The 19,601-nt window shown below is 40.7% G+C and overlaps 1 protein-coding gene across 1 annotated transcript in view; it reads left to right on the top strand.

The window, feature by feature from the left end:
* The window catches only part of ZNF536 (zinc finger protein 536), a gene marked incomplete at its 3' end in the record, with an annotated part of 244,601 nt that overhangs the window by 43,210 nt on the left and 181,790 nt on the right, over positions 1–19,601 (top strand). Inside the window, exon 2 of the mRNA XM_084270017.1 lies at positions 15,921–18,092. Within this exon, the coding sequence (XP_084126143.1) occupies positions 15,923–18,092 (2,170 nt within the window). The 5' untranslated portion in view covers positions 15,921–15,922. The remainder of the gene's footprint in view (positions 1–15,920; positions 18,093–19,601) is intronic.

Below are 19,601 nucleotides of genomic sequence, written 5' to 3'. Positions count from 1 at the left end.
GAGTCTCCAGGTTGAATGTAATGGAGCAGATACTATAAACACAAGTTTCCCACTGTCCAGGGTCTTCCCAAATACCTTCTTCTTGAGCTGCTGGATGTTGTTTGCCCACTCATTCTTCTCTTTGACTTGAACCAGAATTTTTTTGGATCTAAAAAGAAAGCCAAACACACCTTTCCCACTAAAAACGTAATCAGGAGAAGCGTGTGCTGACAATCTGTGCAGGAGGTATCTCTTCCTGGCCTGACACTCACCAGCCATGAGCCCAAGGCCACGTACCATGATGTAGGCAACCGCAAATGCCGACAGCCTCACGGAGAAGGGGCAGAGCAGGGGCCAGAAGCGTGGGCAGCACCTTTCCTTTTGCAAGTACGTCATGCAGGACTGCAGGAGCTCTGCACGTTTTCCCCAGGGTTTGCCAGAGCGGGAGCATTGCCTGCTTTCACACCCGGCTGCATCCCCTTTGGTGCTCGGCAGGCCCTGCCAGTGCAGGGAAGAGCAGTCTGTGCTTCCATGCACCGCCGGGCTTGCATCCTTCCCGGAGAGTTTCAGTCGTGCTGATTGAGGGAGATACTGTACTCTTTCCTTCAGTTTATTTTACCCTCTTGGTATGCAGAGTATTCTTTGTTAATCTTCCTTATTTATTTAAATGTTAATTGGTCCTTGTTAATTTGGTTTTCTGTGCTGAAAGCCAAGGTCAACAATGAGTCCTTCCACGTTAGCTCTTAGTGTGATTACAAGGTAGTGGAATGTGTCTTGGAAAAAAGTAGCAAGAAGCCTTCCCCCTGCTTTTAATGTAACCTTTATGTTAGGTGGAGGTTTGGAGGTTGAAAGAGAGAGGGAAAATGTATGTTCAACGTAGATTGAAGGGCCTTATTGATTGAAAGGGACTGTTAAATTAAAAGATAGTTGTTTTCAAAGCAAAACTCACTTGACCCTGAAGAGATGGGCAATTATGGCCCTGGGGTTAGGTATAATAACAACACTAGTTTTGGTATGGGAATGCTAACGGTAGACCTGAAAAACAGATTTTGGTTTTTTCCTTTCACTTCACTGTATATTCAACTTGAAAACTACTGCTTTTGTTACTCTAAGAGCAATCTCTTCTGAGAAAACCCTTCTTTTTGGCCAGAATGGCCATTTTACAAGATAAAAGCAAGATTTCTTTCTAAAACAGATTCTGTTCCATGGGGCAAAACAAACAGAGCTATCATAACACTTTAAATAGTAATCAAATATGTTTTTCTGTTTGCATTCAAAAGGGTGGAAAGGTAACTTGACAAGATGAAAGAAGGAACCAGATTTGTGTAGCCCCCCTTTCCCCAGTAACAGGTATAGAGTTTTAGAAAAGACTTCAAGGCAAAAAGAAAAAAGCATAGAATATACTGTTATGGTGTTATTTTTGTCTTTCATTTTTATGACAACTTATTTGTACTTAAAGGAATCTTTCCAAAGAGTTAAGAAGCATCATTAAATAAAGACTGTGAAATGTGCAATATGGCTTATTTATTTAAATGTTAATTGGTCCAACGAACACTTCTAATTAGCTCTATATTTGCTTAGCAAAAAGTTTTACAAATTCCAATTGTGAAAAGCAGCTATTTTGAGCTGGTAAGCATGTTGCAGAATCAGCTATGATTTTTCTATAGTTCTCAGCCCTTGAAGGCACAATTTAATTTTTCATGTATGCATACTAGCAACGGTAAACACTTGCGAGTGTAAAGAACCTTCTTTAATTAGCTGCACAACAATTAAAGGATTCACAAACTAAATTGAACCCTGTCTCTGTGCTTACTAGCTGAATTCTACCACCTGTCACAACAGCACTTTGTTCAATCTGTTATGCAAAATCATTATAGCAATATAGCTGAGGAAAAAAAAAGAGAAAACAGCAATTATTTCTTACTTTTCTCTTGAATGGGTTATTTTGGGTTATACTGATGTCAGGTTCATTGAAGCTAACCTTTTGAAATCTGTAACAGCATAATACTTATATGGCAGGCTTAGAATAGCTAGAAGAATATTTTGTTTTACCCTTTTAAGAGCAAGTGAGGCACATCCTTAAAGTACGGTACTTTCTCTGATCATTTGGAGGAAAAAAACCCACCAAACCCGTGCTAACTCCTGCAGCAGCCTGTTATTTCTCTTTGTCAGACAAAAAAAATGACCAACATCTAATCATACAACATACTCTTTTATTATTAAAGCTTGTAAACCAATATGAAAACTAGTTTTAGAATTCGCTGGTTTCCTAGCGTGGGGAGAGATGCACTTTTCATTTACCTGTTCCGGCTTCTGACATTTCTGATTATTCTTCAGCTCTTGGAAATCTAGTAGCACATAACTCCAAAACCTGAAAATACTGGACTTTTTAATGTGCTAACTCTGTTTTTCCTTCAAGCACAAGTGGGGCTGGAAATGAGAAAGTTTTCTGCCTTTATGGAAGTCTCTGTCATTCTGACTGCCCCTGTTCCCCAAAGCCAGGATGAAGGTCCAGGTGCAGCACTGTCCCCCAGCCTGACTTTCACCCCGGCTGGTGGGAGTCAGGCCCTGCTGCAGGCCTGCCTCAGGCTGCACCCATCTTGAGGTAGCCCGCCCTGTGTCCTGGCAGCCTCCTGGTTCAGTGGCCTTCCTACTGATTTTGTGTTGGGTCTAATTGGAGGGTGAAGGCGGAGGCTTGAGACTCGTTCGCAGCAGCGGGAGAGGAGAAGGGCTGAGTGCTGGGGGAGGCAGAGGTGCGCACGGGAGAGACAGATGAGTGCCCACTGCCATGCCTCTGGTTTACCATCCTGGCTCCCTCCTCCAGCCTCTTGCAGGGAGCACTCTGCTGCACCTCCGTGCTTGTGATGCCGGTTACATTCCCAGTGAAACCAGTGGTGCGTTTTCGCTGTGTAAGGAATATGAGGCTGCATTTAGTGAGGAAGACCTGTTTACATTTCTCTTTATTCTGCTGTGACAGCTGACAGGAATGAGCGTGTTGCTGCCAGCTTTCATGCAGGAGAGGTACAGGTACGTTTTGTGCATACGCTCGCTATAGCTGAGGAGCTGAAAGTTAAGCTGCCTGCTGACAGTTTCCTGAAATCATATCAATAACATATTGTTAGCTCTTGTGATTGAAGCTAAAAGAGTCTGCTGTTGGATAAAGGATACATGATACGGGCGTTTCATAAGCTAGGGATATAAATGAATAACTCTGCTCATTCACAGTACTTATATTTTTTACAGTATAATTTTTATACAATTGGCGTTTTACAATATTTTTGGAAAATCCAGAAAGAGAACAAAGAAGTCCTTTAAGAACATAGTGGGGTTTGTTTTGTTTGGGTTTTTTTTTTTTTGTAAAAAAAGTCACTAGGAAAATAGAAGTCAACAACCGAAACTGAGAATGGGCCTCTTTTTTGTGACTTAAAAAAAAGAGAAAACTAAAAGGACGCCTGATACTTTGATTAAATATGACTTAAATTCTTAGATAATTTTGCACTGAAGTATGAGAAGCCACAATTTGCTATATATATCCCCTTCTTGCTTTCTCACATCAAATAAGAATAGCTGGTCTATTCAGAAGTAGTAAGTGAAGGAGATGAAAATCCTTTTAATTAGAAAGAGAAATACAGTTATAAATATAGAGATTGTTGTAAGGGCACGGCACTGGAAATCAGTACAACAGAAATCTGAGTTTCTGCTTGGGCAACTGAAGCAATACAGAGGTTTCTTGTGGGAACTCCCGAGTGCTCTCAGCTTTGGAGTGTTTGGTCCTGTACCATGAGGAGCATTTGGATGTCCTGGTGCAAGTAGTGGGAGCTCACTCACTGCCTCCCATGGCTGAGTCCTTGAAACTGGAACGCCAAGGCTTTCCCCTTCTTTTTTCTGTTTTTTTGCTGAAATTACCTAGAGTCACACAGGTTTGTAGCAGCAGAAATTAACACTGAAGTTTTACATGAACTGGAGAAAGTGAACACAAACTGCTCATTTGCACAAGCTGTTCAAGAGACTTGAAATAGTTTTGCTGCAAGTAGTGATGGTTATTTCCGTGCTGAATTGAAAACTCTTGCAGTAAAGCGGTCCCTGTGAGTCCCTGGTCCTGCTGATAACAACACTCAGCTGCTCTCAGCCTGCCATGGGACTGAAGCCTCTGGGGATCCTGTCAGTCACTCGAAGGAGTTTGGTCAGAGCCGCTGTTAAGGATATATTACAGTGAGCAGAGTCCATCTCCCAACCGACTTTGCAGACACAGTGGAACTTACCAGGGTCTGTCATCCTGTGATTGCATTTATCAGACTTTCTTTGTCAGCTTTGTTGCCAATCACCTATCAGCCATGATAGGTTGCCTTTTCAGCCACAGGCCTGGAATGTTGCAATTAACATCAACATTATTTAAAGGATTTTTATCCTGCAGATAGTTTTGAAATACGTTATTGTGGTTTTATGGCATTCCTCCTCTCCCATATTAATCTGTCTGCTATGTGTCTGCCAAGTTTTCTGTGCCCTTCTTATTAATGATCAAAGCTACTCTGCCCAGATAAAACAGGGGTGCCCAAACAACAATACGTGCTCAGCTTGTTAGGATCCGTTGTATTTAAGCATACGTACTGTTTCGCTATAATCAGGGCTTGCATCTATGCTTCCTTTGATGCAAGAACTACACAGCTATTCCCTTCCCTACACTTGATCTTGTGGTGCAACGGTAGGAGGAGATTCTCTGTTGAAAAACCCTTTTTTATGTTCACATCATGATATCGGTGTTATTTCCTTAGCTCAATTGCAGAACTGTTACAACTGGTTTGCACCGTGGCTCTGAGGTAAGGGCAGGGGTTTTGGGGAGGCAGAATGATCTCACACTGACAGGTAGAGGTAATTTAAAAAGGAACTGGGGAAATACATGAAAATACTCCCAAGTCAGTTACTTGTAGTATAGACATTCCTGTTTGGGGCTGTCTTCCTGCTGAGGAGGCCATGTGAAAGAGCAGTATGATGAGCACTACTAAAGCAGGATGTATTTTTTTTTTTGCTTCTTTAAAATGACAGTCTGAAAGAGAGCATGTTTGCTGAACATTTTCTGACCTCAGGGTGTTACAGCAGTTGGAAAATCAATTTGTCGGTGTCGTAGCTGCACGCAGCTCCTGCTAACCACACCCTTCTTGGTCTGAACCACGTATCGCTGTGCGAAAGCGTAGAGGAGGTACGAGGTGGCTTCTGGAGCAACACAGAGGCTCTGCTCTTGTGTTCATAACACTGATCAATTAACAAAGTTAAACGATAACAGCAGTAATATATCAGTAAAAGTGTGCACAGACCAGAACACCAAAGGATTAAAGATTTGTGGGTTTTAGTGTTACATTTTTCTTGAGTCATAATTAAGTCTACTTTTTCTGTCCTTAGTTTACATTTGCATTGTGTTTCCTCATCTATCTTTTCCCACTTAATTCCACAAGGAGTTTGCGGTTTCTACTTTTTTGAAGACCACAAACAGAAAGGAGGAGTGTTCTAAGAAATATTTTCTCTATTTTCCCACATTTACCTGCCTCCCAGCATCCCTACCTTTCAGCTGCATCCTTTACTCAATCTAATTCCACTGCAACAGAGGCTTTCTCAACATTATCCTTTTCCTGGATATTAGTATTAAAAATAACTCGTTGAATCCATTGGTATCCAGGATCACTATGGCCCTCTAAATTTTGCCTTTTCTTTTTTGCCACCAAGTCCATGTGGTGCAGGGAGAGGAAAAATAAATCAGTTGAGTTAAGGAAGAAAGGACAGAAGACAGAAATTGGAGGTAGAAGGGATTAACAGCCAAGAATCTCAGTTATTAAAAACCAAAATAACTCTCTGTAATATTTTAACAAAAAAATGTTATGCTGACAGGTCTGTCATGAGTTAAAAATCCCAGTCTTTTCAGCAGTCAATTATGTTTGATAAAAGAAAGCTCTCTGGCATACTGGACTAAGCAATGGGAGTCAAGAGTTCTGGACTCTGTCCCTGGCTTCTTTACAGAGGATGAGACATCTATTTAAGTCAAGATCCATGGCAAGCTTTTTCCTAAATGAGATGTGGAAATGATCGGTTAGGGATACTTTTTCCTACGGTGATCAGATTCTGAAGAATTTCAGTCCCTGTCCAGCCTTGGACTTGGTTGTGGTGCACTGAAGTTGGGCAAGTTATGTCTGAGTTTCTAACTGTTTGCATTCACATTGCATTAAGATGTTGGCTACTTCTCTGTCCAGCAAAGGAACACAGAAACTGTCTTGCCCTCCTCTCTCACTGTGTTCATCACAGTATGCTTTGATGACCATGATGCTGGGGAGCTTTACAGACCACCCAACTACGAGCTGGTGGGAATTACTGCAGGGGATGTTTCAGCAGTGTACCAGGGGAAAGGAGGAGCTTGGCTCTTCCCAGGTAGGCAGTGTGGCCCTTGGTGCCTTTCATGCCTGGGGGAACTTTTTTACGTTGGTTTCTCTTAAATATTTCAAGTTAGAAGAACGGAGTGATTGTTCTTTTCATTATTCTTGCCTCTCCTTTGTTCCCAGTTTGATGTAAAATAAATGTGGCTGTACTTTGGGGGTACGTACCATATCATGCGCTCTGTTTCATGTGCAACAGGTTACACAAGGTTTAATATATTAATCTTTCTTTTTCCTTTTGACCAACGTTAAACACAGGCACGTAGTTTCTGTGTTGATGTCATCACAGGTAGCCCTTATGTTTAGTGATGCATTGTTTTGTCTGCTGTCTAACTCAATAGTATGCAATTTGGAGCATCCTTAATTATCCTACAAACCATTTTGTGATAATGAAACCAAATATGGTGTAGACTTGGCTGACAGCGCTCTGATATTATTTGGCATACCACATATTTCTGTTTCAAATATAAATTGGTTACTGCTTTTCCAAAATATGCACTCTATTAATTAAATCTATACTTGAGACATCTTTTTTCCCCCTAAAGCTGTTATAAGTAGTCTTTTTTTCCATGTTCTGTGTGCAGATAGGGTTGGGTATGGACTCTCTAATTTGACAGAAAATAGGCTAACCTTGTGGTCTTTGTCAAGTCCTAAAACTACAGTTGAGTCTACGATGTCTTTCCATATAACTAGGTCTTTTGTTCCACTAGAGAAAATTACTTAATTTGTTAAAGAGCTTTTTTAAAAAAAAAAAAAAAAAGTTTAACTGTAACAGTCTTTACCTAATAGACCTGGGATTGCAGGAAGTTGATTTGTGCGAATTAAAGGATCTCAGTGACATAGGACTGAAGGACAGAATTGCTTTGTTGTTGTTGTTGTTGGCAATCCCACTCACACAATTTCATTTCACCCAAACCAGATTTTCAGCATTTTGCATAAAGAAAAGTCTTAACTGGACCATGTACTACCTTTTCCTGAAACTCCTTCTATTCGGGGATGTTCTGTTTATGCATTTTCAGAGGGAATGTGTGTCTTTGTCCCTTGAAATCCATCTATTTATTGCAGTGACACCTACTGCTGAGAGAGCTGATCCGCAACAGGATCGGTTACTGTTAAACTTGGCCAACAAGCAGTTCGTGACTCAACCAGCAGATGTTTCTGTGGCTCGGGTCAAAGGGAACTTATGGGCTCGGGCTTTTTTTCTTTACTGCTAGCATTAAGTGCCAGGAAAGTCAATGCTAGGTACAGAGAGTTGACCCGACCAGTAGCAGGAGGAACTGAACTGGGGCCCTGAGGATCTGCAGAGGCCAAAGCATTAGTCTGGTGAGCCACTGTGCTGGCTACAGTCCAACAGTTTCAGACAACTGACTATCTGATTGCATGCCTGGATTTTAGTAATGATTTTACGTACTTATTTGATGATTTGTATCCAAGCTTATGCTTCTGACAGGTGCCCTGGTGAACAAAATCTCACCAGGCTATTGCATATGAATATTTCACAATCAATCACGCTTTGATCTTTGGGACATATGTGCATTTGACATTATATTTAGTTCTGCACAAAATTTAAGTCTAAGCCTTTGTGAAATGAAAATAAAATCACCAGCTCAGCATTACAGTTTGGGATTTAAATGGTTTCGAACTATGATTTGGGCTGTGCGGTCTTAACTCTTCTTGCTCGATCTCCCTGCGATTGGTGCAGGGGGCCTGATGCTCCCGTCCTCGCCCAGCTGAAACGCACTGCCCTTTATCTGGAACTCGCCTATGTGAGGAATGCTGGATTAATAGGGTCAACGTTTTGTATACGTTAATATTATGTAATGAGTCTGGGTATTACAGGTTTCCGGTGTGGTACAGTGTCCTCAGAAAAGAATAGAAGATTTGGAGCCTGTTTCGTGCTGTAAAAGTGACAAAAAAAGCAAAATGTAAATATGCTTCTCCAAGTCTCCCAAGCATTTTATTATTGTGCTGTGTGATACTAAAGTGGATCGTTAAAAGCTTAATTTTAAAGTTTCTTCAATCTGACGTAGATGCCAGTTAGATTAATTAAAGTGAATGATCAGATAGGAGATACAGGAGATTGATCAAATTGGAGAGAGTTTAATCAGTTGTATACAGTCCAAATTACATGAAAATAACAAATTTACCTCAAAAAAAACGCTGTTTCTAAAGTAGTGTAAGGTTTATTTTAATGAAGCATTCCACAGATCAGGCTCCCATTTGAATTTTGGTATCACTCTTATCTTTACTTTTGTCATCAGAACACTAAAGAAAAAAAAATGAATCAGTGCTTATAAGCTAAAAAATAATGATCCCAGATGCAACCAGTGCCTGGAAAAGAAGTAGGATTTTTAAAAATTTGTGTTTTTTTTTTAATCTACTGAACTTTCAGTACCAATTATTTGTCTTTCTCTTCTTTGGATCTGACTTCTTAAGTATATGCAAGTGAAATAGAATAAATAAGAAGGAAAACAGATTTTGCTAAGTCACATGCAAAGTAGCAATAAATCAAATGGCTTGTCTGCATTCTTCTAATCTTTCTATTCTAATCTGTGAGTGAGATTTATAAATGACCTCTCCTCTCCTCTCTGCTCGTCTTCCTAGATTGTGATCACAAACAGTTCACAGCCCGCCACTCCAAGGGTGCTACCAACCAAAGACTGTTGTGGTGATTTATCTCCTACTGATCAGTTATCAGCCCAAACCACTGTGCTAGCTAGAAAGTGCCATACAGCTGTAACAGGTATTTTAGAAAGCAACTGTCTTCTCAGTCCAGGGCGAAAGCAGTACAGCCTCAGCAAACAATTTTCTGTCTGCTAATGACTTTTGAAACTTCAAAATCCCTCTGCTAACCCTTCTTTAAGACATAAAAACTGTTGTGGAATGAGTTGGCTCTGTTGTTACTAAAGGAGTACTTTGTTTTGGAATCAATAAGCAGCTTGTTTAAATATCAGCACTACAAAGCAGCTATAGTTTTGTCAGATGCCTTCCCTGCTCCCCCCTGCCTGGTCCCGGGGCAGCTGGGTGCTGGAAGATGGGTGTTCCCTGGGGCTCCAGCCCTGGGTGCCTGCCTGGGACCGCAGGCCCTGCTCAGCACAGGATCACCCAGCACTTTGTATAAACTGGAGTGGTGCTTCACCCCGTTGTTTAGTTCTTAGAAGCAATATGTGCTTTGCAGTGACTACAAAACTTAAATGTGGCAAAGTGACTAATAGTAAAAACAAATTACCAAGTTGGCCTTAATAATATTTAGATAAAAACAAACAGATAGGACACATTACCTGCAGGCCAACTTTTTATTTTTTAAGACATTCTGTGACACTCCAGAAACCATATATTTCCCTAATATAATTAAATTATACCCTAAGGAGCAGGACACCTACTTAATAAAAAAAAAAAAAAGGAAAAACTCCAGTGAACTCGATGCAGTTACTCTATTTTACGTAAGTAAAATGAGAATAGAATCTGACCTAATGTTTATTTCATTTTATCAGATTGGATAATGCTGTCCTGGTGGCATTAAATGCAGCTGATCTCTCCCCTCCCCTTCCATGCACACATGTTTTTGTTAAAATTTAACTATTTACATCTATGTCTCTTACCATTGCCTACAAATCAGTCAAAGAAGCGTAGGTCATCTATCCTGCCCTACTGTTTATATATTAATCATCTGGCAAATAAACCGCTCAGTATCCTACCCACCTCAGTAATATTTGTGATGTAATTTGTTTGGATGCCCAAATGTCACCAGCGTTGATTGTAAGAGATGAAAAAAATGTACTTGCTCAGCACACCAAGCTCTGGGCTAAAATGTAAGCATGAAATCTCTGGTTTATTTTTGTAATAATGTTTACAGCTGTTTAATGACCCTGAAAGGGTTCAGTAGTCTGGTGTTCTGTATTTCTTAACAGGAGTGTATTATGCTTATAACAGCCTTAGTTAAACTGTTTCAGCTACAACAATAAGAACAATATTTAATAAAAATTCAATATATATTCTGAAGTTTCTCAGTGATACCTGTTTACGAGTTGCTAAGAACTGAAGCAGTCTGTATTGCAGTATTTAGAATTTGTCAATGGAGCACGAGATAATGTAGATAGATGTGAATTTTTCTAGCTGGAAAGATAAATACCAGGTCTATATTCTAAAGCATAAGTAACAGTGTGTGTAACTCTAACTGCTCAGAGGATCAGGGCCAGAGCGAGCTTGTTGTTTAAACACGTGAGCTTGTAAAGCATTGCTTTGCTTACTGAACTGTAAATCTTTTAACTAACCTAATCTAAGCTATAATAACAGCACAACAGTGTTTTTAAAATGACTGCTTTCTCTACAGCAGCGAAGAGGGAAATGCTTCAGTGTGTGTCCAGTAGGAATGAACAGGTGTAAGGAAGAGCTGAATTTGGTCCATCTGTTCACAAAGATAACAGGTGTATGTGTGCACATACGTGTATGTCTACAGATATGTGTGTGCCTGCATATGTTTACGTGTGTTGAGGCATATATTTATATTTAAACTTTTTTATTCTGTTTGCCATCTTTTTTTCCCCGCTCTGTTTCCAGCAAAAGGAAGCCGAGCTTCTCATATTACATTAATGTAGTTGTGATGACAGGCACTTCTGGTGTCATAATTGGTTTTAAATTCCAGTAATCCATTTCAAATAGTTAAATAAAATCTGTGTGTTCAATTGAAATGGCTAAAGTCAGAACTTTCGTTATTGATATCACAGGAAATAGTCTTGAGGGCAAAAATGTGAGTGAAATCAAAATAACTATTAGTATCATCAAAGGGACTCGAATGTCTCGCTGTACCTTCATGTGGGAGATGAGAGAGTATTTTTATAATATATGTATCCAGTTGTGAATTTCATGAGCTGAGTGCCCTCCTCACGGAAATAGGGCTCTGCACTCCCGCACAGTAATGGGTGTCCTCTGACGCTTTGTTTGCTGCTTTCTGAGGGACCGCTCCTGCCCTGTGCACTATGAACCTGCTGCAGGATGCTCCTGCCCTGCCCTGTGCGGCACAACCAAGGCTGTTCTGCAGCCTGTGTGGAGTCGCAGGGTGAGGATTGGGCTTTCTGGCTGGAGCAGCTCTCTTGGGCAAAAGCAGAAGGGTCTTTGGTTGGGAAGGGCAGCTTGGGAGCAGCTCCTGAAAATGTGCTCTGTACAGTGCCATGTCTTGGGGGGGTGCTGTCTTTACTAAACACTTGAGATAATTAAAGGTCAGAAATTTACTACATAAATTTAAAAAAATACTTAGAATTTTTAACACTGAGTTTTGATTTGCTGTTGATTTTGTAAACAAATTTTAACATTGTGCTTCTGTTCCCAGTGCGAGTGATGGCAAAACGGTCTGTGCTTTCCTTGTAAGAGAGATCAGAATTGTGAAAGCCATGTAATAGGCTGCATAGTCCAGAATGGAGAACTTGACTGGGGGGGTTTAATACCTGGTGCTTTTGTCTGGGGAGGCAAGAAGGGCAAGTCATAATGAAGAGCGATGCTGTAAAGAATATTTATTTTGTCAAAACTCTCAAAATTACGAACTAGTTATCTGTTAAAAGGTCAATTTCTATGAAGTCCAGTCAGGTGGGAGTTGTAGTGGTTTTAACATTTGGTTGATGGGGCTAAATGGATGCAGTGAAGTTGCACTTGAGGCCAACATGAGGAGGACAGTTGGGTCTATTGGGAAATCCTTGGGGAGGCAGAGGGGACTGCACGGCTGTGGGCATGTCTGTGATGCAAAAGCATCCCTGCGCCTCTTGGGTTTTGTGGAGAGCAGCCAAATCTGAGAGAGGGAAGGGTCTGTGCAATGGCCATCATGACACCAAGGTGGGGACCTTGAACTCAAGCAAGAGGCCCACTGGGGAATGAAAGCCCCTTACCCCACCTGGTGTAACCCTGTCTGGTCATAGAGCTAGACAGGGATGATGGATAAAGAGGAAGAGAATGAAATTGCTAATTTTTTTAGAGAAATTAGGCAAATTAGATTGGGTTATCTAATTCATAGTGGAATGATGGATGAGGAAGAGTTTTATTTCTGTCTTGCATGTGGATACAAGATGAGATTTTTGGTAGGTTTTGCTGTGAATGGGATGAAGAATACTGGGAGTCTGATTTACGTGAGAGCTGAACAGTATCAGGGTCCCCATGTTCCTAAACACAACAACTGGGAATTGCAGGGGGAGAAATGTCACGTGGCAGCAATTTGAATGCTCTGGTTATGCTTTGCAATGAAATCAGGTAGAAGTGACGAAAAGAAGAGGCAGTTCAGAGCCAGAGGCAGGGACAGGACTACAGGAAGATGGGGTAGATGTGGATGGTGATACAATTTAAGTAAAGAACTTAAATCCTGAGAAGCTGAACAGCTGATCAGCGAATGTGGCATTCAGAAGTGGTTGCTTCTTAATAAGTGGAGGTTTTGCTGAAATTTCGGAATCTTTCATCAAAAATGTACAAAATTTCCAGTGTCAAAAGATCAGTGTGTGTGGATCAGGCTCCCCAGATTTGATCCATAGTTATTAGGTTTTAAAGGAAGAATTATGGGTTTCATCTTCCTTTGAATTGTTTTTTACTCACCCTATCCATATTCTACCTCACATGTGTCTGTATGTTTGTGGGAGACAAAAAAGAGCAAAAGAAAAATAAAACTTGGAAAAAAATATTTTCCAACTACAACTGATGTTGCTACTTTATTAAAGTTATTTTTGAATAAGAGCCACAGCATAACTTCAAATCCCAACCACAACTCCCTCTCCCCTCCCCAATCCAAATAACCATACGTTTGAACCGATGCTTAGGGTTAAACATCAGAATTAATAAACTCCACTGGGATCTGTCAGCATTTCCAAACTTCGATAGAGCATAAAATGCTAAAATTAACTACCCAAACCTTCCTGAGCATGTAAAGGCACCAGTTCCCATTGAGGTCAACTGAATAAATGAAATTTAGACTGCATTTTTCAAGCTGTTATAGAATAATGACAATTCACAAAGACTTTTCTAAACCTTCTTCACTCTGTGTGTGTCTGTACACGCAATACATTTCTTGAATTTTTATGTTCTTGTTTACCCAGATGCCTTGTTTAAGCACAGTGAGGAGAAATATGTGGAATCCAGACAGAAAGTGGATTCTGGTTTTGGGGGTTTCTTCTCTTTTTTTTTTGAGAATTTTCTTCTGCTATTTGTATGGTTTGGGGTTTTTTGTTGGGTCTTTTTTAAGAAATGTGTGAGCAGGTATTCAAAATCTCAGTCAACTTTAGGTAACAGCAAGCCTAAGCACTATAGCTCTCAGATGTTTAGCTAAACCTTTTAAACACAAAGTTTGGTTTATTTCAAAAGTTAAGCAAGCTTTCAAAAATTTTTTTTAAAAAAAATGTATTTCTGTATCCCACATTTGGGATGATTGTTTCTGTTGCACAGAAAACATGCATGGAAACCAAATATTTTATTTGTCTGCTACATGGCTTGGGCGATCACCTGCCTTGACTGTGTTCCCCTATCTTAGGGCACCAGACACTACAAGCTAAACTGAAGTGCAGTCTTATACCTTTTCCTTTCATATAGCTGATCTCATTAATATTTTTATAAATAGTAACATTGACAGCATGTAATTAATGGGCCGCTGACATGAAACCTGAATCTGAGCACTGTTAAAGGCTTTGTTTATATCTGTGCAAAATTTTGTAGCTCACGTTCATCTTGAATGCACATAAATGCACACTTTCCCCTGGCTTCTCACAGATATGCATCGTACCACAGCCTCAGTCATCCTGTTGACGCCAAGTACGTCACCTCTTGGAGACCACCCATGCTTCTTTTTTAGGCCCCAATCTTGCAAATACATAAGCATGTGTGGAACTTTGCTTTTGGGTGTCACCCTTTGAAGTCTCCTGGACTATTCCTGGGAGCACAACTGCTTGTGTTTTTAAGTATGTGCCAGATTTGGGCCTCAAATTATCCGGCAAGTGGAAGTCACACTATGAAGCCTTGTGAAGAACAGTGTCTACCTGGAGTGTTCCCATAGCCTGTGAAGAAGGCATAGCGAGTGAATGCTTTTGGCTAAAGCCAAACAGAAAGCTGACCAAATTATTTATTCAAAAACTTATAGAATTGAGTAATTTTATTAGTGAATAAAGTGTCACATCACTCCGCTGAACAACACAGATCTTAATTATGTTCTAATATAATGTTATAGCATCATATAGTTCGAGAGTTATTAATGTAAAAACTTTATATTTTAAATAGAATTTTATAGATACATTATTTCTGTATGAAGTAGGGAAGTGGCAAGGATAGAAGATTATTGTGGACAATTATGCAGACCAGAAAAGAGCACTTGTGTTTAACAAACAGCTTTGAATTCTAATTTTCTACAATGTACATACTGTAGGTACAATTCGTAGTCATTACTGTATATTAAGAAAGTTATTAGAATTCTTAAACTTGTTGAGGCTTTCCACAACACCTTCCCCAGATTTTAATTGGTTTTATTTAGTTCCATAAGAGAGCTCTTTAAGACAAATCAGAGTGCCTTAAATCACATGTCTTACCCGTCGAAGGACAGAGGTATTCCTTCTATAATCTGGCAAGTTTTGCTAAGAACTGAAATCTGAAGGTTCTCAATGATGAATTAAAAGACTTGGAAGAAGATAATTTATGTGCCTTTTGATGGGCTCAGTTTCAAAATGACAAAATAACAATGTTGTGTAACAGAAGGGTTAAATCTTAATCTCGGAGGTTTACAAAGCTGCTAGTCGCAGTCTCCTTAAAATTTAATATACCTCGTTAATGCTTACTTGCAAACACTGAAGGATTTTTATGATTATAATCATGTGTTACAGCACCTAGTACTGTTTCTAAGCAGCATACTAATCAGCTTAATGAGATATTACTGCACTTTTTGTTGACTAAAGCAAAATCCCTTTTATTGTTCTAAAGCTTGTCCTTTACTTTATTTTTTCCCAAAACATTATCTTGTTTTATTGTACACCAGTAAATATCATACCATCGTTTTTTTGTCAAATCATAAAACTATCTTTCTCATTGTAGAATGTGTAATATATTGAATATGCTTAATGGAACTGAAAGTTACAAATGGATTTCTATTTTGGGGGCTTTTTTTGTTGTTTTTGGGGTTTTTTCCTCTGGATTTCTGATGAACAAGGGAAAGATGCATAACATTTATTTTTCTGTAGATTTAGAAATGTAAACAGGTGCCATTTCACAGGAAGAAAGACAAGGGAGGTGGTAAAAGCCTTTGCCCCTTCTGTCATAATGAGATTTTGGAATTGTAGCATATTTTAAAATAGTAATTAATGGTTATTGGTAAACATGTGGAATGATGAAAGCACATGTATGATCAAAATTGTGCAGCACAGTTGGCGTTTAATACACTTTTTATTGTTTTTACACTAATTCCTTTGCATTATTATGAGTAGGTAAAACATAAAATGCAAATTGTACGTCAGTGATTCAATGCCTGTAGCTCTTTCACAGTCTGAATCTAAAATATCTTCTGATTTTCAGAGATGGAGGAAGCTAGTTTGTGCCTTGGTGTTTCTTCAGCTGTGCCAGAAGCTGACGCCCATCTCAACAGCACCATCCTCAATGGGCAGTATTCAATGAGCCAGAAGCTGCACCAGATCACTTCCCAGCTCAGCCATGCCTTCCCAGAGCTCCAGAACAGGCAGAATCCAGAGGAGAAGGCATCAGCGCCGCTAGAAGACAAAAGCCACATGTCTATAGCAAACCAGCCCATCAGCAGTCAGATGGCACTGTTGGCAAACCAGCTCAACAGAGAGGTTGATACCAGTCTGAATGGGCGCGTGGATCTGCAGCAGTTCTTAAATGGACAAAACCTAGGGATTATGTCTCAGATGAGTGATATAGAGGATGATGCCAGGAAAAACAGAAAGTACCCGTGTCCCCTCTGTGGGAAACGCTTTCGATTTAACAGCATCCTGTCGCTACACATGCGAACTCATACTGGAGAGAAACCATTTAAGTGTCCGTACTGTGACCACAGAGCAGCTCAGAAAGGCAACCTGAAGATACACCTGCGTACTCATAAGCTTGGAAACCTTGGCAAAGGTCGTGGAAGAGTCCGAGAAGAAAACAGACTTTTACATGAGCTGGAGGAGAGGGCAATTCTTCGGGACAAACAGATGAAGAGCAGCCTTTTGCAGCCACGACCTGACGTGAAAGCACAGCAGCACACCCAGCCGATGCCCCTTGCAAACTGTAACTTGTCTGTGCCCGCTAATCACAGCACCCCTGATATTTCAAACCCTGTTCCTTCTCCAAAGCCAGTCAGTGTCCAGGAAGAAGTTGTCACCCAGACAGCTGGGTTCAGATGCACATTTTGCAAAGGCAAGTTTAAGAAGCGGGAAGAGCTGGACAGGCACATAAGGATCCTGCACAAACCTTACAAGTGCACCCTGTGTGACTTTGCCGCCTCACAGGAGGAGGAGCTGATTAGCCACGTGGAGAAGGCTCACATAACTGCTGAGTCAGCACAGGGCCAGGGCTCCAATGGGAATGGGGAGCAATCCACCAATGAGTTTCGTTGTGAGGTGTGCGGTCAAGTTTTTAGCCAAGCCTGGTTCCTAAAAGGCCACATGAGAAAGCACAAGGATTCCTTTGAACACTGCTGTCAGATCTGTGGGAGGCGATTCAAAGAGCCTTGGTTTCTTAAAAATCACATGAAAGTTCACCTGAATAAGTTATCTGTAAAGAACAAATCTCCTAATGATCCCGAAGTACCAGTCTCCATCAGCAGCATGTCCCAGGAAGCTCATGCAAACTTATATTCACGGTATCTGTCATGTTTGCAGAGTGGGTTTCTTCCTCCTGACAAAGCGAGCTTAAGCGAACAAAATCAAATCTATAACAAAGGAGACATGCCCATGAAAGAGAAAGAAGTCTTGGGGAAGCTCCTTTCGCCCATTTCTGGCATTGGCCACAGTATTGCTGAAGGGGATAAACATTCTTTATTGGGCTGTCTCAATCTGGTGCCTCCTCTGAAATCCAGCTGTATAGAAAGGTTACAAGCTGCCGCCAAAGCGGCGGAGATGGATCCAGTAAACAGCTATCAGGCCTGGCAGCTTATGGCAAGGGGAATGGCCATGGAACATGGCTTTTTGTCTAAAGAGCAGCAGATACAGCGCAGCCATGAAGACACTTTGGCAAATGCTGGAGTTATGTTTGATAAGGAGAAGCGGGAGTATGTGTTAGTAGGAGCAGATGGCTCTAAGCAGAAAATGCCTGCTGATTTGGTTCACAGCACTAAAATGGGCAATCAGAGAGACTTGCCAAACAAACTAGACCCTTTAGAAGGCAGTAGAGAATTTTTGTCACATGGTATGAACCAGGGACTCGATTACAACTTACAAAGTCATGGAAACGTAAAAGAAAAGCCAACTGAATGCCCGGACTGCGGAAGGGTTTTTAGAACATACCACCAAGTGGTCGTTCACTCCAGGGTCCACAAAAGAGACAGGAAAGGAGAAGATGAAATACTTCAAGGTAGTCTTGATGAGCGACGTGGGTCTGGAAGTGATCAAGAATCTCAGTCTGTCAGCAGGTCGACAACACCAGGGTCCTCTAACATTACTGAAGAAAGCGGAGTAGGTGGGGGTCTTTCACAGACGGGGAGTGCCCAGGAGGACAGCCCACATCCTTCCTCACCCTCCTCTTCAGGTATGATAACTTCTCCTTCCCTCTCAGCACAGAAAGCTCGTAGCTGTATTTGAAATCACAGCAGCAAAGTAGTATTTTATACATTCTCTTGTTAGGTTGTTTCCTAGCAGTCCACAGGGACACAGTGGTGTTACCAGAACATCTGTGTTTGGGTTCCCGCAATGCCTTTGAGGTTAATGCTCAGCTCACCCTTTCCTCCCCTCCGAGGGCTGGTTTCCTAGCCCTTCAGCTGTCACCTCCACCACCCCACCAGCAGCAGCGTGCAGGGTCTGTGCTGTCACCAGTGGCAGTGTCAACTTCCAGGGCCTCTCCCTCCAGGTTTTGAAAGGTGTTTGGTGCAGGTTTTTTTTCCCCTCCTCTTCTGTTCATGGTGTGTCCCCTGTGGCAGATCTTTCCGTGTCCTCCATGTAAAGGGATGAGGGAAGATGCCTTCTTTGAGCTATAGTTCAAAGCCATAGGATTAATAAACAGCGTGTTGGCTAACCTCTCTGATTGCCCTTATTCCCACAGCCATATCAATTGCTTAACTGAGATATCTACTTGTACCTGGCCACTGGACTGATTAAAAAATACAAGCTGCTAACTTTTTGCCAATCTTAACTTATGTGCAGGTTTTAACATGTATGAAACCTTCTGCTTAATTCACATCTGTTTGAAAGTACAAGTAAAATAGAAATTGGACTGAAACATTTTAATTGCATTGTATGTCATGTTAACTTGCTGTGTATAAAATAGCAAAGCAGATAATATTTCATTGGAGATGTCTATAAAATATTGAGCTTCCTGGTACAATTTTTAAAGTTACTAGCCTATGACTGCTGAAATAAAATCTCCAAGTAATAACAGGTAAGATTTCTGGCCTCATCTATATTTCCAAAGTCACTTACTAATGGATAGTAAATTGAAAGTTATATCTTCAGTCCTTTATAAAGAAAGCACCTCACTAATACTGTAATCATTCTGCAAGCCTAACAACAGAGGAAATCATGCCATAACAAATACTCTGTTACTAATGGCAACATTGATTTCTGCAATCAGCCATTAAGTCTAGAAAATGAAAGACAGTTTGAGGTACCTTAAGGCATTACATTGCCCACTGTTAAAGAGCTGGTAGCAGGCTGTTGAGGGTAATTCTTTTTAGGTTCCCCCCCCCCCCCCAACCCCAGTTTCGATAAATATTTTAGTATTGGAGGCAATTCAGTGTTACAGTTATTAAGTATATGCCAGTTTATTTTTGTTGTTCTTGTCATGCTCCAGTATACTCTACTTCTGAGGCCAAATTAATATAAAAATAAAGTGTTGGTTTGCTGGCTTATTACAAACCAGTAAAGAAATTGTTAAGACACATAAATCTGCACTCCACATTCCACAGATTCCTATAGTACTTAATGCTGTTGTTTAAATACCCATGAAACACACTGTCTACTCTTAGAGTCATAGCCTCGCTTACAATTTATTACTGGTGAGACACATTAGAAAATTCTATGTAGGAACAAGGGTAACAGGCGA

Source organism: Gallinula chloropus (genome assembly GCF_964237585.1).
Source record: "Gallinula chloropus genome assembly, chromosome: 13".
NCBI lineage: Eukaryota > Metazoa > Chordata > Aves > Gruiformes > Rallidae > Gallinula > Gallinula chloropus.
The sequence above is the reverse complement of the archived record's forward strand: the minus strand, read 5'-3'. Positions and strand labels throughout refer to the sequence as shown.